This window comes from Mirounga leonina, unplaced genomic scaffold (genome assembly GCF_011800145.1).
Source record: "Mirounga leonina isolate KUSES-001 unplaced genomic scaffold, KU_Mleo_1.0 Mir_195, whole genome shotgun sequence".
Classification (NCBI taxonomy): Eukaryota; Metazoa; Chordata; class Mammalia; order Carnivora; family Phocidae; genus Mirounga; species Mirounga leonina.
In genome coordinates this window covers 12,314,528-12,335,260 of record NW_023270490.1, presented here as the reverse complement: position 1 = coordinate 12,335,260, position 20,733 = coordinate 12,314,528, and the positions used below count along the sequence as shown (strand labels likewise).

The 20,733-nt window shown below is 62.2% G+C and overlaps 1 protein-coding gene across 1 annotated transcript in view; it reads right to left on the bottom strand.

The window, feature by feature from the left end:
• Positions 1–31: 31 nt before the first annotated feature.
• Positions 32–20,733, bottom strand: part of RTEL1 (regulator of telomere elongation helicase 1) — a 28,202-nt gene continuing 7,500 nt past the window's right edge. Inside the window, 28 exon segments of the mRNA XM_035025573.1 lie at positions 32–376; positions 479–657; positions 660–797; positions 887–1,048; positions 1,132–1,365; positions 1,567–1,683; positions 2,148–2,288; positions 2,455–2,653; positions 3,965–4,063; positions 4,566–4,729; positions 4,934–5,081; positions 5,171–5,294; positions 5,429–5,544; positions 5,619–5,765; positions 6,177–6,254; positions 6,599–6,676; positions 6,816–6,901; positions 7,056–7,096; positions 7,183–7,296; positions 7,401–7,533; positions 9,512–9,593; positions 9,721–9,795; positions 12,481–12,536; positions 13,079–13,176; positions 13,897–13,975; positions 14,043–14,081; positions 18,183–18,336; positions 19,114–19,179. Coding sequence (XP_034881464.1) covers positions 296–376; positions 479–657; positions 660–797; positions 887–1,048; positions 1,132–1,365; positions 1,567–1,683; positions 2,148–2,288; positions 2,455–2,653; positions 3,965–4,063; positions 4,566–4,729; positions 4,934–5,081; positions 5,171–5,294; positions 5,429–5,544; positions 5,619–5,765; positions 6,177–6,254; positions 6,599–6,676; positions 6,816–6,901; positions 7,056–7,096; positions 7,183–7,296; positions 7,401–7,533; positions 9,512–9,593; positions 9,721–9,795; positions 12,481–12,536; positions 13,079–13,176; positions 13,897–13,975; positions 14,043–14,081; positions 18,183–18,336; positions 19,114–19,179 — 3,228 coding nt within the window. The 3' untranslated portion in view covers positions 32–295.

The window sequence follows — 20,733 nt, the reverse complement described above, 5'->3', positions numbered from 1 at the left end:
AGCACCCTCAAGCCCCTCCGCCAAGCCCCGATACAGTGTCAGCAACTTTATTAGACAGCCGGTCACCTGATCAAAAGCAGGTCCACAGCCCACACACAGGTCCCGCCGTGGAGGGAGCAGAGGGCCCCCCACCTTCCAGTCCTGAGCTCCTGACGCTCCATCCACAAGCCGGCGGCCAAGGGAAGCGAGCCAACCCACCCAGACCCTAAGGTGGCTTCGGGGCATCTAGGCGGGCGCAGACCCCGCCGGGAGACCCGTGTCCACACGGTGTCATTCTGCCCCAGTGTCTCCACGCTCACTGGGGCTCTGGCCAGAAGACCTGCGTGATGCTCTGCTTCCTGGCGGGGGCGTGGCAGGCCGGGCATGTTCTAGAAGCCTGTGGAGACAGGGAGTGCTGCACGGGCGCCACCGCCCACCCCTCCCCAGCCCACCAGCTGGGGGACCGCTGACGCGCGTGTCCACAGGCCCCGTGGCCAACCTGCAGGAGCTGGCGCCAGCAGGCCCGGCAGCGCTGCAAGTCGCAGGAGGGGCACTGGAAGGGGACCGTGTCCTCCGCCCTGCAGCCAGGGCACGCCAAGCCTGCTGGGAGGGGGCCGCCGTGAGCACGCTGCAGCTCGTCCGCCCCGCGGCCACCACTGCCCCTGGCCCCTCTCGAGACCGACCCCACTCGGACGGGGCGTGCCTGCGGGCGGCGCGGGGGTGCTGGCTGGGAGCCCCGCCATCCCCAGCCTGCCTCCGAGCAAGGAAGGCCGACAGCTTGCTCTGGGCCCTCCGGGGTGTCTCTTGCTGGGGGGGCCCTGGAGACAGAGGGGCGAGTCTGACGGGGCGGGCGGCTGGGGCTTCTCTGCCTGCCGGACTGAGTGGGGCTCGGGGGACGCTGGATTACCTGGCCTGGAAGCACCGTGGGCGAGGTCGGGGGGCACAGTGGGGCTCCCCTCCTGGGGGCCTGGAGGCCCAGTACCTGCGCTCCGGGCAGCCGGGCCCATCAGGTCTATGCACGTCTGCCGGAAACGCTGCTTGTGGTGGGGTCGCAAGAACATGCCAAACCCTGTGGGGGGAGAGTCAGGCTCAGCCCTGCCCCCAGTCCCTCCCAGCCCCTCACCCCGCCAAGTCCCCTCTGTGGCCACTTGCTCTGCAATAGGGGCAGGTCCTCAGGCCTTGAGGTTGTGAGTGCGGCCACCACGGCCACCACCCTCTCGAAGTCATCGTCCTGTTTGTAGGTGGTCAGTGCCGCCAGGAGCTGGCTGCAGCCTGCGGACCCCAGGGCCTTTCGGACATCCGCCAAGTAGGCGCTCACGGCAGGCTGGCCTTGCTTCTCTGCGCTGGGGGCTCTACACCCCTCCTTGGGACAGCTGCCAGGGTCTCCTGGTGAGGAGGTAACAGGTCTTGGACCACGCCAGGGGTCTGGGGGCCCAGAGAGCTCCATGGGCATCCTGGGAACCCCTTCACACCAGCCGCCTCCCTCGCTCTGGAGGTGCAGAACCAGAAGAGCCCCCCGCCGCCCCGCCCCCCCGAGACTCCTCCCCGCCAGGGGTCTTCAGCTATTTCTGGTTCAGGGACGGGTACCTGCAGGGGCTGGCCCGGAGACCAGGTGGGGTCTGCCTTGGTTCAGGTGCTGTCCGGGGTCCAGCTGCCTGGCTGCACCCTGGGACAGGGTCAGCTTTGAGTCCCACTCCTTCCCTCCTGAAGGAACATGGACACACGAAGAGCTATTCAGCTGGTCCCCAAGGGTCTGGAGTGCTCCCTGGGGAGAAGGCAGGTCTATCCAAGGGGAGACTGAGACCACAACCCTCCTCAGACCACAGCAGGGAGACTGAGACTTGCACCCAGGGGGATGGCATGGAGACACCCCAGTGGACACCAAGCCCAGAAAGGAGAGGGGTGACTCTCAGGCTGGAAGATCCCCTGCGAAGGGCCAAGGAGTCTTCCTAACCAGGCCCCCAAGACACATGTCCTTGGTCGGGAAGTCCCTGCTCAAGGGTCGGCTACTGAATGGGGACAGAAGCTCCCAAGCTCTGCAGACGCAGGGCCCACCATGCTTGTGCGACTTGCAGGGGGCCGGGGCCTGGGCCGTGCGTGCTTCGGGGGGGCACACACATGCAGTCGCCTGCCCTGCTCTTGGGGGGTGGCTGGAGGGTCCTGCTCACCGCTGGGGGCCTGGGCCGCCGGTGCCCACTGCCTCTGAGGAAGGCTGTGCTCGGGCCGGGAGCCGCAGCCGCGGCCCGTCCGCTGGAGGCAGGCCTCCTCAAATCGCAGCTTGTGGTGTGGCCGCACAAACTGGTAGAAGCCTGTGGGGAGGGGCGTCTGGGCCTGCGGGCTCCACCGTGCCGAGCCGGCCAGCCAGCCCCACCTCCTCTCGGGAGCAGGGACCACCGTGGACCCTGGTGCCCACCCCCTCCAACGGCTGCGGCACTGCCCCTCCCCCCCATGGGTGACCGCAGCAGGCCAGGGCACCTTGGAGCAGGCTGTGCTTCTTGGGGTCCTCAGCAAAGAGGGGGCCGAGGCAGGCCAGCAAAGCCTCCACGTCGTCGGAGCCCTTGTAGTCCTGCAGGGCCCTGGTGAAGGTGTCGAAGCTGGCCTGGCTCAGCGCCTGCTTCACGGCCACCATGAACAGCTTGGCCCTGCCCGCCTGCGTACCGGCGGCCGGCCCCTCCTGCTCAACACAGGACCAGATGCCCCATCAGCCGGGGCCACCGTGCTTCCCCGAGGGGTAGCTGCTGCTGCAGAGGACAACTGCCGGGAAGGAGGCCCTAGTCCCGAGGCACGGCTGCGCTGGGCTGGGAGGGAGGGGGCGCGGCGGCTTCAGCTTAAGACAGCCATGCCCCTCTGGGAGCAGAGGCGGCCAAGTGCAGATCTGTTCGCCCTGGGCTGGGGGCTCCCGGCCCTCTGCCAAGTCCCCTGCGCCCACGCAGCAGGCGGCCCTGGCTCAAGGGGCAGTCAGCTCACAGGAAGGGTACTTCTTGACATCCCCACGCCTCCTCTCTGCTGCACATCTCAGGCCCGCACACTGGACCCTCAGCAGGGAAGCCCAGAAAGCAGACGGGAGAGGTCCAGGCTCCCCAGTCTCCGTCCAGCTTGGCCGGATGCCAAGGCCCCTGGCACCCTGCCCACTTCCCGACAGCAACAGCCCCCCCCAGCCCCGCCCAGTTCTTCCCAGAAGCTGAGGGACATGGACAAAGATGAGTGGTTCATGGGGCTTTCCAGAGCTTTCCTGGCTCGAATTAGCTCAGGGGCCCCTCAGCGCTTTCCTCTGAGGCTGGCTGAGAAGCAGGCCCTCCCCACAGCTGGGCACGTTAGCGCCCACACATGAGCACTGACTGGGGGAGCTGCTCTGGCTGCAGGCCCCACACTGAACCTGACTTCTGTCTGGCTGGACCCTGGCGTACCATCCATAAAGTGCTCTCCCGGAAAAGCAAAACTAGACGCGAAGCCCAAAGCTAACCCCAAGTGTGCAGGACTCAAAAGCATGGAGGAGCCACCCCAGGTTGAAGAGACACTGTGGGGCCTGCGGAAGGCGAAGAGGTCAGGCAGGGCAATGCTGCACAGCTGGGGCGCAGGCTGCTGCTGAGAGGCTCTCACAGTAAGAAGTTAAAATGGAAGAGAGACCCGGAACCTGTGCGGGGCAGGGCCCAGACACAGAGTGGCACAGACGCGGGAGGCAGCAGAGACCACGCCTGAGCCCAGGGGGCGGAAGGAGGTCCTGGGAGTGGTCAGAACAGGCTCATCCACGAAGACATGACGCTCAAAAGATGCTCACTTAAACGTTCCAGCCAAACAGAGGTGGGGATGGCGCAGGCCTCGGACTGCCGAGGGCACGGGGCCACGCTGCCCCCCGGGAGGCAGCAAGGGGGCCCTGCCTCAGACCCGGCCCCCCACCTCACACTCCCCGGTCAGCACCGGGCGCCACGCAGCCTGGGGCTCCTGCCCCACCCCACCCCCGTATGCGTGTGGGTGGTTTACGTACCTGGTGGCCACCGACTACCCTGATCTTCCTCCGCCCTGCTCTCTGCTCCTGGGCACGCCTCTTCTCACGTGGGAGGGACACGGTGGAGAGACCTTGTGCCTGAGGGTGACACACCGTGATCCTGGCCGTGCCCTCCAAGCCCCCAAAGCCCCCTGTGACACTGCCAGGGCCCACAGCTGGGGAGACGGGCCCTCTCCCGAGGCAGCACCACTGGCCCCCTTGTGGCCCGCAGCGCCGGCAGCCAGCTGTCACGGTGCCTGGGGGGCTCGGACGGCACTGGCTGTTGCAGCTGGGCTTGCCCCAGGGCCCAGGGAGCGGGACAGGGAAGGGCAGGGATGCGCCCAGGGGCAAGCCGGGGCAGGGAGCTAAGGGCTTCAGTGCGAAGGCTCCAGGGGAGGAGCTGTGCCCCCCACAGCTCGGGATCCCAGAAAGGGCTGGCCTCTGGTGCAGGAGGAGCCGGACACTGACTGGCCCGTGTCAACTCCCGCAAAGCCCGCAGTGGGGGTAGGGGGAGCCCCAGCTGAGGGCCCGGGGCAAGGCAGGCACACAGCACGGCCAGGTGGCAGAGCCCGGGCGGTCTGCCTGTCTGGAGACCCCGCACCTCCTCCTCCTCCCCAGGGGAGGCCTTGTCCCCAGGTCCCCCGGCCAGCTGCTCGCTGTGCTCGAGGGCGGCCAGCAGTCCCACAGGCCTCCGCCGGGTGAGGCCCGACTCCTGCCCATACTCCACACACAGACTGCTCTCGGAGTTCCTGGTGGCTGGCGATCCTGCGGGAGCACAGGCATCAGCAGCAGAGCCCAGGGGACGGGAGGGGGCGGCTCAAGCCAGGTCGTCCCCCCCGCCCCCGCAACGCTCGGGCTCAGCCAGGCACTCTGGTCATCAGGCCAGGCGTGCCACCAGCTGGCTGGAAGCGGCCCCAAGGCCCCGCCCTGCAGGGCCCCCAACCGGCCCTGCCACCCCAGCACACGCACCTGAGGGTCTGCGCCTCAGGCTGGGGACGTGCACGTCCGGACTCCTGGCTTTCCTGGTGGAGAGGGGGCCAGGCGACACAGCCACCATGACAGCACCTCCTCCCTCAGCCCGACTCGGGGCAGCAGCCAGGGGGGCCAGCACGGGCATCTGCACAGGACGGGGGGTTGGGGGTCCTGCACAGACCCTTCCCCTGGGTAGGGCATGAGGACACAGCCGGCTGGCCATTAGGAACTCACAGTTTTCTGAGCAACACGGAAGAACTGGGCCACATCCCGAATGACGGGGCCAAAGCTGTCATACACCTTGACGTGGGGGCGCACCCAGGAAGGCAGCTGGGCTCTGGCGTCCGCATGGGTGAACCTGGCAGGGGGTGGCTGTCAGCTTGGGAGCCCCACCCAGCCCACAGCCCAGAGCCCAGGGCCCAGGCCCAGCACCCAGCTGGTGCCCGAGAGGCCGCGGGGCAGGGGTTTTGTGCGAGCCATGCAGAGCCGCACCTGTGGTCACACAAGAAGACAGCCCCGTAGTCCTGGCGATGCCGGATCACCCGTCCGATGGCCTGGTTCACGGCCCTGGACGCCTGCTGCCGGTACCACTCGTGCCCAGAGAGGAGCTGTTGGGAGGGGGCTCGGTCATGGGGGCTCCAGCCCTTCCCGTCCGCCCCCACACAAGCCCGTGGCCCCTCACCTGGCCTCCAGGCCCACCACGGCCCTTCAACTCGTCCAGGAACTGCATCTTGAGGACAACCCGCGGGTCCATCCGTGGAGGGTACGGCAGGCCCGTGACAATCACACCTCGGCCGTTCATGTCCGCGAAGTCCAGGCCCTCGCTGGCCTGGGGAGCAGTGGGCACTCTTTTCCCCCGTTTGCCACGCCCAGACCCTCAGAGGCACACGCATCCACGTACGGGTGGGGACAGGGAAGCCTCCCACCCCGGGCTGGGCCCTCCGTGGGAGTCACAGCCCCCAGGGCCTCTCACGTTCACAGAACTCCCGCCGTCCTTGCCACCTGCAGCCCGAGAGGGGCGCTCACTCCCAGGGACCCACTGCTTGTCGACTGCCCAGTGAGGGACAGTAGGGCTCCGCCCTCCTAACGCAAACTTGCTGGACTTGGGGCTCTGGGGAGGGGGTCGGGCTGGCCCATCCCACCATGTCGCAGCCCCCAGGTCCCAAGCTGAGAGCTTCCCCCCAGCACAGGCACCAGACAGGGGCTGTGAGTGTGGGACCCAGACCCTCGTGAGCCTCACCTTTCCCCGGCACACGGCCAGGAAAGAGGCCCCGCTAGACCCAGGGGAGGCGACTCGCGTACAGTAGGCGTCCACCACCTGGAAGGAGAGACTGGTCAGCCCCTTCCTTCTGTGGGAGTGAGACCTCAGGTCTCATCCTCTGAGATGAACGGCTGTCTGGCTGGAAGGTGGGCCAGCAGGATTCTAGGAGCTTCCTCACGGCATGGGTTCCCAGGCTGACCCAGAGCCTGCTCAGTGTTTCCCAGAAAGCACGGGGACCCCGGGGCTCGGGGGGGCAGGGGAAGGTGGAGCCTTGCTTCAGTGTCGGCCCCTCAGACACAAGGGCCTGGGGCCAGACAGGTCAGGTCCACGTGAGCCCCTGGTTGGGGACAGTGGCCAGCCGGGGCAGCCATGAGGGGCAGTGGAGCCCCGAGAGCTCAGACCTCTGAGAAGCCACCTTTGCTCCTCGGCTCCACGAACACAGGCTTCAGGGCCTCCAGCTTCCTGGCGAAGTCATGGGCCTGTGAGAAGAGAGGGGGAAAGGGACTCCTGTCGTGTCAGGTCTCAGACCTCAGACAAAGGCCCGTGCCCTGGCCCTGCCAGACCCTTGGCTGCTTGGGGCTCCCCTCCCCACCTGGGACACACAGAAGGGGGACGCACCCGCCAGAACTCCAGGCTCTTCTCCATGACGGGGTAGGAAGGGAAGAAGACCAGGAGCCCATGGGGGACCACGCGGGCGATGTTGCCTAGAAGGGCCGGGGCTGTGCTCAGCAGGACGGGGTGTTCACAGAGGCTGCCAGTGGTTCCCACCAGGGAAAGCAGGCATGGCAGGGATCCCCAGACACCCGGGAACGGGGTGGGAGCCCAAGACGGAGCTCAGGGCTTCCCACGGGCACTCACCTAGCGCCTTACCCAGGGAGGACAAGCATGCATCAGAAAACCTGCACAAAGCCGAGAGCCCACGGTCACAAGGGTCCGGGCACGTGGCACACAGCCAGCCCACCTCCTCACCCGCCAGGCCCCCTACCGTTTGTCAAAGGCAGAGCTCAGCTGGGCTCCATCGGGGCCTTTGGGGACAATCCCCACCCAGATCTGCTGTTTGTCGATGACGTGCGGGTTCTCTAGGCAGACGGGGAAAGGGCTGCGGGCGGCAGGGCAGCTCCTGTGAGCTCCTGAACCCCCGGATCCTCAAGCCAGGGTTGGCCTTGGCACCCCCACCCCCACAGGGCGTGGGGCAGCCCTTACATCTGCATCTCCAGGGCAAAGGAGGACACGGGAGCCAGTGTGCCGCTGGTGAGGATGACGGTGCGGACGCCCTGGCGGACCAGCTCTCGCATGCTGTGGCCGGGACTGAAGCACCAGTAGCTCAGTACCTTCCCTAGGGGGACGAGCGTGAGGCTGGGCTAGACACGTGAGGCCTGCCACAGGGGCAGCCCGCCACAGGCGGCCGCTGGGCCCTGCACCCCACATGCACAAGTCTGAGCAAGGGGGGGCCTGCCTGGGCCTTGATCTGAGTGTCTGGGCTGGGGCCCTCCTTCCTCCCTCAGACGTCCCGGGAGTGTAAGCAGATCCAGAGCGGGCCCCCGGGGGCAGACACCGGGGTCCCCTCCAGAAAGGACAGCCAACCCCAACCCAGACCTGCACAGAGCCTGACATGTGGCCGAGGGCACACAGAGCAGGCATGGTGGCTGCCACTACGGGCCCCAGGCCAAAGGGCACAACGGGAAGGAAGCAGAACCCACCTCTGCTCACAAAAGGGGCAGCAGGAACCCACATTCCCCCAGAGGCAGGAGCCAGCAGGGACATCACCATCAACAAGGTTCACAGGGAGCCTGCCTCCTACTGGCCCCCACCTGGCTCTGGAAGCTTAGGACATTACAACAGAACATGCAGAAAGACTTTAAACAGAAGTCCTAAGTCCAGGCTAGCTCACGGGTCAGCAGGGATGTTTCCAGTAAGGAACAAACCACTTTCTGGGGCCAGAAAAGCCTTTTCCACCTTCGGGTCGGGATCAGCCCTGTGACAGGGAGGGCCGTGGGGGCTGGGAACTGTCCCGTCTCCGTGCAAGGCCTGGGGACAGGGCCGGCCCTCCCTGCGCTCACCCACATCCTAACTTCTCGGTAAGGTCAGCAACGGACCAACTTCCCACAGACACCCAACCCAGGGAGCGGCTATTTCTGAGAACTCAACATGCTCTCTGAGGTACACAGGACACAGGGAGCACCACGCCCCACTTGCCCTTGGTACCGCACACCCCGCCTATGTCAGCGTCCCATGGGGAGAGCATGCAGACACGGAGGGGAGGCCTCGGGCGCTGGCGCGAACCGCTTCCTGTGACCTCCCAACATGTGAGGGGGGCACTGGCCTCCCCGCCGCTCACGGAAGCTACTTCCTGCTGAGAGGCCCGGTGACCTGCCAAGGTCACACTGTGAGCCTCCCCAGTTGGTGCCGGCCTTGTCCAGGTCCCAGCCCTGCTTTTCCTGTGGAAGGGCACGGCTCTAAGAGGACCTGCGGCTGGCAAGTCTGGAAGGGGTGTGCTGGTGGGGCTGGGGGCTGGGCCCGGAACACGGGCAGGCAGGGCCGGGCCAACCGGCCACGCTGAGGAGTGGCCAGGCAGGAGCACATCTGACCTTAGGACCCTCTGCCCCACGTGTGTCCCGCAAGCCCCACTCGAAACGCCAAGGTGCAATGGGTGCTGAACTCTGCCCGGGGTGGCCAGGACACTTGCCAGGGCTGGGTGCCACGGGGCCACACACCTTGGCCAGGAGAGGCCAGCTTCACACCAAAAGCCACAGGAAGCCTGGCACAGACCCCATCCTCCTGCGTCACAAGCGTCCCCGGCTCTAGGACATGCAGAAGCCGGTGAGACCAGCAACACGGACAGAGTGCGATGCGGGGCTAGGCCTGACCTCACTGGGGGGCAACAGAGCCGGCACCAAAGGAAGCTGGGTGGCCATCAGACAGCAGGCCTCTCAGACGTGGTCTGGGGCCTAAGCCCGCCCCACCGTTCTGCTCAGCGGGGCGGCGTTCAAGCAAGCACACTTGTGCTGACGTGAGCGTTGGAGCAGGGCACCTGGGGAGGGCACAGCAGTTGCCTTCCTGTGGGCGGACCTCTTGTGGAAGAGTCCCCGGCGGGGCAGGCGACCTGACTGTACCCTAGCTCGGCGACGCCCAGCAGGTGACTCCGGGTAGGCTCCGGGCCATCAGCCTGCTCTGAGGTCTGTCCCCAAGGGTTCTGGCAGGCGGTGAGCTGGGAGGTCACCTGGAGCAGGCTGCACTCAGGGCAGGGGGCCTGGAAACCCGCAGCGGGACATGGGGTTGCGCTGAGTGTGTTCCTGCCCCGCCAGGCACCGTACCTTGCTTTCTGGCTGCCGTGGTGTTCCAGGCATCTGACCGCTGAGCCTTCCTCTGGTGACCGGCATCAGGGTGGATATGGACCTGGAGGAGCAGGATGGACAATGGTACCCCGAGACCTGGGCCAGGAATCTTATGTCCTGGGGGCAGCCCCCACCTTGTAGGACTGAGACCCCCACCCAGAGCTCCCTGCCCAGGAGGCAGCGCCTACCTTGTAGGACTGAGAGACCCCAAGCCCCACGGTGGAACTGGGCGTGCCCTCAGCAGGGTCTGCACTGAACACAATCTGGAAAGCAGACGTGAGAGACAATGTCAGCAGGATGCGGTGGAGGCCACCACTCCTGCCGGGCCATCCCCACACACGGGAGACATGCTCAGGGTGCGGTCGTCCCCTGCCCCAGGTCTGAGCTGACAGCAACCCCAACAGGGGACTGCAGGCTGAGGGGCGGGGGCTCACACCTGTCTGTCCCCTCCCATGGAAGGCCACACTGTGCCGCAGACAGAGCCATCCCTGCAGGCGCCCACCCCCAGCAGCCGATCCACATGCTCTCACAGGGCGCAGGCCTGGCGCAGTCAGGGAGCCAGGGGAAGGACCCAGTTCACCCCCAGAAGTAAAAGGATAAAAGTGATCCTTAACTCAAGTAACCAGAGCTGCACTCTTGGCCAAGGCAACGAGCTGAGAAAAAGCAACAATCGGGGATTCCTGGCCTGGGGAAGAACGCACGAGTGCTGCATGTTACAAACACCATCGTGCTCTACTTAGAATCCCGACAAAACCAGCTGACAAACTTTTAGAGCTAAGAAGAAAATTGAGTAAAATAGCACCACAGGAGACCAAAAGAAAAATCAGGAGGGGGTGTCCATCCTGCCTGATGCCCGGGCCCGCGGTGGGGCCGTACCAGCAGCCCTGAGGACCACTGGCTTCCTGTCGGGGCCAGCTCAGCAGGTGAGCAGGTCCTACGTCATCCCGCACGCCCACCCTGCCCCTCCCGCAGCCTGCCTCCTGCAGTCTCCAGTCTGGGTCAGCTGCAGACCCCCTTTCTCACACTACCTTGAGGGATCTGAACTTGGAGAGGGGCAAGGCTCTTCAGCCCAGCTGGGATCTCATGGTGCAGCCCCTCGTGTATTCACCACAGGCTGCCTGTCTGGCCAGCCCACTGACCCACTGAGGTCCCAAGGCTGGCCCAGTGCACCCACCTTCCCACAGGAGCCGGCTGTGGGATGAGCAACCCCCCAATCACACTCCCTCCAGCTGGAAGGGACACAGCAGAGTAAGAAGCAGGCCCACAGGCAGCACCAGGTAGGCAGGGACACTGAGTCATCTGCGAGGCCTGCTTAGAGCAGGTGCCAAAGGAAATTCCAAACCAATGGGGTGAGGGGTGCTTGGGCTCCAGCGAGTCTGTGAGAAACGATCCTGCCCCATAAACAGGCACTCTGGGGAGGGGAGGGGGCTGCATAGGACTGGGAGTGAGGGCCAGGGGCTGCAGGGCTGCCTTGGAGCAGGGCACCTGGGGAGGGCACAGCAGTTGTGGCCCAGGGCCCCTCATCTGCAGGGACTCTGAGAACAGTGGGGAGCACGGGCGGAGAGCAGCTCAGAGGGAAGGGCCTGCCTGGCAGGAGCCGCAGACAGGGCCCAGGGTGCCGGAGGCCCGACAGTCACAAGGGGCCGTAGCTCCAGGCAGCGGCGGTCTGGGGCACCTGCTGTCCCCTCACAGAAGTGCTGGGAGGACGGCAAGGCAGAGCCCGGCACCTTCGGGACAACGCCTGTCCACACTTCACACTCGAGGACAGTGCTGGTGGGGCCTCGGCGGGTCTGTGGGACGCGCGCCGGGCTCTCCCTGGGCTGCCGGGTCACCCCTCCTGCCGCCCCCCTGCAGACCTCCCACCGGGGTGCACAGACACAGGGCAGCTGCACCACAAACAAGGCTGGACACGGACCCAGGGCCCTCCAGCCCTCGGAGCCCTCACACAGCGAGGGGCACCCTGAGTGCTGGGGCCGCCCCGGCCTGGCCACGCGGCAAGAGCACGAGTGCCCGGAGGCAGTCTCTCGCACCGCAGAGCACAGGGGGCTCCTGTGCCTTGGCTTCATCGGGGACCTCTGGCCGCTGAGAGTCCTCTTCAGAAAGGCCTAGCAAGGCGAGAGAGGGCCCTCAGCAGCCGGCCCGGCAGCCACCCAACCAAGGGAAACAGAGCCTGGCTCGTCCACTTGAACTGAGAAAATGGCTCAGCTGGACCCGAGGACGGCTGGACACAGGTCAGCACACTGGGGGCGGGAAGTGGCCATGTCCACAGACCCTGAGGTGTGTCCTGACCCCACCGGTTGCCTGGCCAGGGAAACTGAGGGTTTGCATGGGGCAGGAGGGGCTCAGCAAGCCCTGGGGGCTGCCCCCCACCCCAAAGTGGATCCCAGAGGACATGCTGACCATGCCTGCCAACTCTGAACGCCAGCCCCATGGGTCCGACCTGGGCTCGTAGGCATTGCCCAAATGCATTCACCCTAAAAGTCTGAATGCCTCTCTGGGTGGGCTGGCCCAGGGACCAGATATGGGGTTGGGAAGACAGAGTCTATGCCCGTTCATTCTCTGACAGGCTCATGCTTTGACTTTCCTCTGAAAAACTGATTTAAGAAATAACTTGAGAAAAGATGAGGGCAGACGGTGAGGCGGCAGCCACTAAGCCTGTCTGAAAACCAGGGGACTCTGCCAGGCCCTCATCCCACCCGGCCCTTGAGCACCTGCCCTGGACAAGACTGACCAGAGCAGCCGAACATGGCCCTCTCCCCCAAGGCCTGGCAGTGTGCCTTCAGGGCAAGAGGAAACGCGCTGCAGGGGCCGTTGATTCGAAGCACGTGGTGTGGGTGCCTTGGTCTTGCCCCAAGTCTGGAATCAGTAACAACTCCAGGATAAGAATGCACCCCTTCACTTCCATCATGAAAAAAGATGCCCAGTCTTTGCCACAAGCCCGTCCCTACCTGGATGATGTCCGAGAGCTTCTGCAAGCCCGCTGTGTTGGTGAACAGCCCCGTACCTGTGGGAACAGCAGACACTGGTCATCCCACGCCCCCACCAGGGGAGGCACCAGACCCTCCACCCTCAGGGGCCTCGAGCAAGCTCGGCCTCAACCCAGTGTTGGTGTGGAGCATGCCCTTGGGGGTCAGCAGGATGAGAAAAGAGGCTCTGTGGTCAGTAAGCCTGGGACTGCCAGGCCAAACCCAGGGCCCAGGAGCACAGCAAGGCTGGTCATCTGAGATGAGAACGAGACCCCAACCAGCAGAAGTGGGCCCACAGTGCAGCCTCAGGGTGGAAACAGGATGCACAGGGGGGCTCAGGAGAGAGGCTGGTGGGACCCGCGGCTCACGGACCCGCCAGCTCCCTCACCGCTCTTCCTTTAAAGGGGCTGACCAGGAAACAGTAAAGCTGGGCTGTGCTTTACAAAACACAGGCCCGTCCAACGGCACTGATGCCCCCCCCCCCCGATGTCGCAGTCAGAAAGGGAGCTCTGGGGGTGACATTCCCGCCTGGGGCTGTGGCAGGCTACAGCCCTGAGTCAAGGCCCAGTGTGGGACTCACGTCCTGCCAGGTGCTGGATGATCTGGTCCAGGGAGTCGAGGATGCAGCCTTTGGTCTGAAACGTTATCTGGGCCTCAGCAAACAGCTCGAAGATGTAGCTGTGAAGGAAAGAGGCTCAGGCAGGGCGCCAGGCTGTGCTCAGGGAGCTGCTGACAGCCAGGGCCTTTGACGTTCCCTTCCCTCAGACACTCTGGAGGACAAACCCAGAGGTGAGAGAGGCCTGTGCCCTCAGGAGCCCTGAGCGCCGGGAAAAGGCAAGGCCCCCAAGGGCAGCTCTGGGAGGCAGGGGAGTCCTGCCGTCTTGGGCCTCGGAGGCGTGGGCAGGGCTGGTCAAGGAGCCTGGCTCATCTGGGAAGCAAGTGGGAGCCCTGTGAGGCTCTGAGCACAGCGCAGCAGACGGGCTCAGGAAGAAGAAAAGCAGCAGTGCTCCAGCACATTCTAGAACATTCCACACCTCCAGAACCTGAGCCTGGATCCCAGCACAGCCACTGGCTGTGCCCTGAGGAAAGCTACAACCAGCCCCAGGCCATGACCCCTTGTCTGCCTCTGGGAAATAAACCCAGCTGCCCTGTGCCCTGGTCAGAGCCGTCCGGGCCTGCAGAGGCAGGAAGGGGCGGCTGGTGGGAAGATGCATGAAGAAGCAAGCGTCTCACTCTGAAGGGCTGGGCCTGCATACACAGTAGTCCCACGACTCCCAAGACGACCTAGTGCACAGACGGCAGCCCCTCCTGGGCCTCCAAAACCCAAAGAGACACAGGCGTGGGGGCAGGGCAGATGGACCAGTGGAAGGAGAGCCTGGCACACCCACTGTCCTTTACCTCCCTGGCTTGGTGACACCGCTGTGGTCCCCAGGCAGCTCAACAGCATCGATGGCCCCCTCCAGGCGAAGCAGGATCACTGCGGGGCAAGGGATGGTCAGGTGTTGCCCGCCCAGCCACGAGCAGTGGGGGAGGGCCGCACTTACTCTTGAGCTTTGCGATGTCTTCCAGCTCCATGTGCAGCCCTGGGGGAGCAGCAAATGCATGGTCACGGTCTATTTCTACCCACTGCGTCCCTAAGAGCCAGGACTCGGGCTGGATTCCTGCCTGTCCCCCAAGTAAACGTGACCACAGACAAGTAAACAAGGCTCTGAGATCCCTACAACCCGAACGTGGGCCGGCAGCAGCAGTTCGAGCTCAGGGACACTGCTCATGCACGTGCATGCACTCCCTGGCCCTGCTCACCGGAGACCCAGGACAATGACTGAGCCAGCAACAGAGGGTCCCCGTGCCCGCATGGTGGGCCTTGAGGGACCATCTCCCAAGAGAAGAAACCAGGGTTCCTTGGAGACATGGCTGATGCCAGGTGTGGGGCAGGAAGTGCGTGAGTGAGTGAGGAATATGCTGACTCCCCATCAGCGCCTGGCAGGGCCACCGGAACAGCTGAAGAGGGGATCCTTGAGTTCAATGACAATGAGACTTACAACGGACTGAGATCATCGTCTGCGTTTATACATTAGTACTACTGATGACGTTAAAAACTACTCTTCTTCTGAGGGGGACAAGGGATCGATCACAAGTCAGGAATAAATTCTAATTCCCAAATTGGAAAATTGGGAAAAAGTCAAGCATCTATCCTGCTTTTCCTTTTTTTTTTTTTTTTAAAGATTTTATTTATTTATTTGAGACAGAGAGAATGAGAGAGAGCATGAGAGGGAGGAGGGTCAGAGGGAGAAGCAGACTCCCTGCCGAGCAGGGAGCCCGATGCGGGACTCGATCCCGGGACTCCAGGATCATGACCCGAGCCGAAGGCAGTCACTTAACCAACTGAGCCACCCAGGCGCCCTATCCTGCTTTTCCTAAGAATGGTATCACCAAGCAACCGCTGAGGCGCAGAGCCTCTTTATAAAACTTTCCTCCCAGTAAACTGAACAACACAGTTGGCACATCACCCTCTCTCCATCCCCCCAGCACAGAGCACGATGACATTCCCGTGGACACAGTGAGAACCAGCCCCAGCATGCCTCCCGATGGGAAGACACACCACGGCTCGAGCCTGGCACATGAGGAGAGGCCTCAGGAGAAGCCACGCCGTCTGCGGTCTTCTGCTATGGTGGCCCACACCCTCGCCAACACTGGTCCCTGCCCCTCGGCTGGCACCCACTGTCCCACTGGGTTTTCAGGGCTGCCCCCCCGGCGGCTCGCACTCACGCCTCCATGTGCATGCTGACCACTGGGACGTCTATTCTAAAGAAGCGTCTCTTCCTATCTTTTGCCCATTTTTAATTGGGTTGTCTTTTCCCAGAGTGGTAAGAGTTTCTTTTTTCTTTTCCTTTTTTTTTTTTTTAAGATTTTATTTATTTGAGAGAGAGAATGAAAAACAGAGAGCATGAGAGGGAGAAGGGTCAGAGGGAGAAGCAGCCTCCCCACTGAGCAGGGAGCCCGATGCGGGACTCGATCCCGGGACTCCAGGATCATGACCTGAGCCGAAGGCAGTCGCTTAACTGACTGAGCCACCCAGGCGCCCGGTAAGAGTTTCTTATGTGTTTTGGATACATCCCGTATCAGACACATGATCCACGAGGAATCCCTGCCGTCCTCTGGGCCGTCCCTCTGCCTCCTGACCGCGCCCGCCCTCGGAAGCCCACGGCTTTTTGACAACGGCTGGTTTCTTCCTTTTCTCCTCTGTGCTTGTTAGCTGGCGGCATTTCTTCTTTTCTCTGTTTTTATTTCTTCATTTAAGTCATCTCCACCCCCACCACGGGGCTCAAACTCACGGCCCAAGAACACGACCAGCGGGCCAGACGCCCCCGTCAGCGTCACCTGTGAGGCCACCGCCCCGTGCACAGCCAGGGAGAGCGACGCCGCGGTGAGCGAGCCCCTTCCCAACAGGACCAGGTGGGGAGGGGGGCAAACAGGATGCCGTGAAAAACCCCGACGCAGATGGCTCGCCCGGGGCCCAGGCAACACCGACAGTCCGGCCACAGGGTCGGCAGCTGGACACGTGGCAGGGTCTGAGGAGAAAGTGCTGCACGTGTGCTCTTGCTCCCAAATCCCAGAGCCCCAGGGAACCCGTGGGAAAGGCAGACACCTCCCAATTAAGGCAGATCCCACAAAAGGCCTTACTGGGCCTCCTCCAAACTGTGAAGGTTACCAAGAACAGGGGAAGTGTGAGAAACTCAGACCAGAGCAGGCTGAGGAGTGGTGGCTACTGCCCTGGGGTTTCCTGGGACAGAACAAGGACATCACATGAAAACAAAGGGTATCAGCCACTTTACACCCATTAGGACGGCCATTTCCAAAACAAAATACACGTTCCTTAAACTGAAAAAAATGTTTCATTCCACTTCTGAGAGAAAAGCAAATGAAAACCACACTGAGAGGCGTTTCCATCTATGAGACTGGCACACGATAAAAAGCCTAAGGTCACACTCTGTTGGCAAGGCTGTGCCCCCGCCACGTGGGGCCCGAGGTTCAAGAGCACAGCAGCATGCTTCCCTGCCGACCAGCAGCCCCGATTCCTGGAACTGACCCTGAGGTGCGTCCGCCCCAGGTCATTCATAGAGCTCTGCTTGTAATTATAGAATGCTGGAGACGACCCAAATGCTGTGCAAACGGACACAGGACGTCCACCGGAGGGAGGCAGGCAGCCGAGGGGAAGGCAGGCTTCTGTGCAGGGAGGCCTTTGCAGGGCGCACGAGGAATGAACCCAGCGGGGCAAACGCGCATCTACGAGGAACACGACCCCGTGTGCAGCCAAGAAGAATGAACAAAATATGCCTGTGTCTGCTCCTTCTGGGAGGGAATAAAGCCAAGCAAAAATAAACCAGAAACTAGCAAGATGCTTCTCTTGAGTACCTTGACGTCCAGAACCACAGTCACGTTTCAAACACCCGAGAACAACCCAAGTAATAAAATCAACGAGAAGAAACACGGAAGAAGAAATGACCCTAAAATGACAACGAAGCCACAGTGGAGGGCGGGGGAGGGGAGGAGGGACGACCAAGGACTCCCCAGCACAGTCTCCTGACCAGCGTTCAGACGAACGACAGGAAGGGAACCAGCACTCAGCTCTGGGAGGCAGGCTTCCTTCAGCACGGGTGGGTGAGCTGCCCTCAAACAGCTGCCTGAGTCTTCCAGGGCCAAACCAGGACGGGAGACCCTGAGGAAAGTGGGAGCCGGTATCCTCACCAGCACAGAAGGACAGAAACCCTGATGAGGTTGGGCAGTGAGCGAGAGCGAGACGCGTGGTGCTGGACAGAGCGGGAGTGCACGCAGGAGCCGCGACCCTGCACAAGCAGGTAGTTCTCTCCCGTGCTGTGCAGATGAGCAAGCCCGCTCCCGATTGGTTCAGAAATGAGAGGCATCGAGAGGTAAGACTCATCGCTTTGCAAACATTATAGCAATCACTAACTCAGGGACGAATCATTCACGGATGCCACAGACTGCTTAGGAATTAACAAACGGAAGAACAGTAACTTCACAGCAGAAAAATCTGGCAGTCATCACGTAACGGAGTGATCAAAGTTGGTATCCCCAACAATGCAGGGCCACTCCACACTGAGCAGGGAGCCCGATGTGGGGCTCAATCCCGGCACCCTGGGATCATGGCCTGACACGAAGGCAGCTGTTTAACCGACTGAGCCACCCAGGCACCCTTGGTTTTCATTTTTATACAATAAAGTCTATATCGGAGGGCGCCTGGGTTGGCTGGGCAACTGCCTTTGGCTCAGGTCATGATCCTGGAGTCCCGGGATCGAGTCCCGCATCGGGCTCCCTGCTCGGCAGGGAGTCTGCTTCTCCCTCTGACCCTCCCCCCTCTCATGTGCTCTCTCTCTCTCATTCTCTCTCTCTCAAATAAATAAATAAAAATCTTTAAAAAAATAAAAAAACAAACAAAAAAATAAAGTCTATATCGTTTCGGAAAGTATGAAAAGGTCTTTAGAAAATTCTGAATAGTTGGGTGGTACCTCCTTCCTGGTCTGTGAGGCCCCAAGAAAACTCTTCAAGAAGTTCATATTGTCCCCATATGATGACCTGAAAGAGGGGCCCTGGGAAGACACAGGCCTCCAGGACCCCCGAGAACACCTTGCAACCTGTCTCTCCTTTCCCACCCGTAAGCTCACCTGAGTTGGCAGAGTCTGCACTGAACTCCACGTGGAGCCCGTCCTGCTGTGCTGCCTTGGTCTGCTCCTCCAGAACCTGGTCTATGACATCCAGTCCAGAAGCCAAGTCATGTGGAGTCAGGTCAAAGGACGCCGTCTCCTCGCACATCTTCTCCTGGGAGCCCAAGCACACCAGGCTACAGCCAAACGGGGGCAAGGACTCGGGGATCCAGGAAGCCGAGGTGGGGGTAGGGATGCAGGGTACAGGAAGCCCCATCCCATGGTCTCTAAGGCCAGGTCACAAACTGGTCCAGAGACAGCCAAACCACCACACCAATGTTCGAAATTTCATAACTGGAAAATTTCCCATTAGAATATAGATTTCTGGAGGCGCCTGGCTAGCTCAGTCGGAAAAGCATGCGACTCTTGATCTCAGGGTCGTCAGTCCGAGCCCCAAGTTGGGTATAAGATTACTAAAAAAAATAAACTTTTAATAGATTCCTGGCTTTTCTCAAAAGTCCGATCTGGCCCACTGGCCCTATCGTCCCCCATGGCAACAAGTGCCTGGGACCCAGTGGGAGCTGGAGGGTGGCTGCTGCTGACCCAGGACACTAGGCTCCAGAGCACCCAAGGGGCCTTCCTGCCCTGCCCTGCTCAAGGCCAGCCATTCCTGGAAACACAGCGCCCTGAGCAGAGGCCATAGCAATGGTGAGGCAGGGCCGAGGTGACAGGGAGGGGCCGGCTGTGGTCACTAGGGGGCAAGCATCAGGTCAGGCGGCCACCAAGGGACAAAGAGAACGAGACCGAGGGGGGCTGTGAGGGTTTTGGGTGGAAACGGGGAACAGGGCCAGCCAGTGTAGCTTACCCAGGGCTTGGACAGAAAGGTCTGCACTGCTCTCTGCAGGGGCGCAGGGGAGGGGAGGCATGGCGGAAAGGCCACCTGGACACTCACCACATTGTGAGCTTCGTCGAAAATCACAACTGTCCCCTTCAGGTCAATGCCGTGTGCCCGGCGACTCTGCAGCAAGAGGGGAAGGATGCAGGGCTGGAGCCAAGAGGCAGGCAGGGGAAGCCCCCCCCAGTGCCATGGCCACCTGGCTCTACGCACCGACCACCGAGCTGGACGTCAGATGCCCCTTCCGGCGACGCTCACACAGCCCCAGGGAGCAGGTGTGTGACCCCACACCATGCATACCACACAGCCATGGGATGCAGGAGGCCCAAAGCAGGGCTCGGCCTAGGGTTGACTTGGGGAGGGCGATTTCTAGTATTTCTTTGCTTCGACTGCATTTGAGGTTCAGTTTTCATAAAATAAAGTGCCCATTTTAACGTGCAGTTGGGTCTTGACAGATGTGAGCTCTGTGTCGCCAGCTCCCAGAAAAGGAAACAAGACCTGCTCCCCTCCCCCCACCCGTGACCTCTGACCTGCTCCTAGTGAGGTCTAGGCTGTCCTGGAAACTGAGCTGGGCAGCCCGGCTCGTCTGTCCCGCCGGCGGGCAGCGCGTTCCGAGACCCACAGGCGTCACTGGCGCGCGGCTGCAGCTCACCCTCTTCAGGGCTCGTGGCGCCGTTTCAGGGACAGCCACCCGCCCGCAGCCGGCAAGGCTCCGGACCCAGCTCCTTCACTCGGGCGGGCTTCCAGAGAGGCGCACCGCCCCACACGTCACCAGCAGAGGCTGAGCTGCACCCTCAGCGGACGCTGGTCCCCGGAATCCTTTACTTCTGGACACGCTGGTGGGAACGCAGCGTCACCCCCTGTGGTTTTAACCTGCGTTTTCTCCAGACTAGTGGTGCTGCACGTCCTCCACGCACGGGCTGACCTGGCCGCCCCAGCTACCTTGCTCTGGGACGGCTGGTCGAGTTACGAAGACGCCGCACGGACTCAGGCACAGGCCTTTGAAAGACAAATGTACCACGAAAACTCTCTCCCTTTGTGACTTGTGGTCATTTTCTTCATTTTCCACTCTTTTTAAGAGTCAAATCACGTGAAATCATGGTGAAATCACGGTGAACTCCGACATACTGGTTTTTCTCTGTGGCTGGTGCGTGGTGTGTCTGAGCTAAGAAAGCTCGGCCTGCCCTCCCTGCTCTGTCCTGGGGGAGCTTTATGTCTCCAGCTTTTACATTCCGGGTTATGCCATGTGAAGTAACAGCTGAGATTCGTTCTCTTCCAAATAGATATCCAACGATTCCAGCATCAGTTTTTAGGGAAAAAAGCCCCAAACCTTTCCTTTTCCCGCTGAAATACCTAGGCACGTTTGTTGAAAACCAACTGCCACACGTGTGGGTGGGTCTTGGCCGCACTCTCGTGCGACCCCGGCCAGCAGCTCGGTCTGCCCTCTGCAGCCAGTCCTGGAGCCCTCCCACTCTGTCCTCCATCAAAACTGCCTCGCCCCCTTCCATCTTTTGCATCTCCAGGTCAGTTTTAGAATCGCCTTATCAGGGACAACATACCTGTTCTGGGGTGGGGCCCAGGCCCGGGCAGCCGGGTTGAGAGATCACGTACAACCACTCCACAAACCCCCACTCTCTGTGCCAGCTCAGAGCCACCCTTGCCTGCTCCGGCCACTCG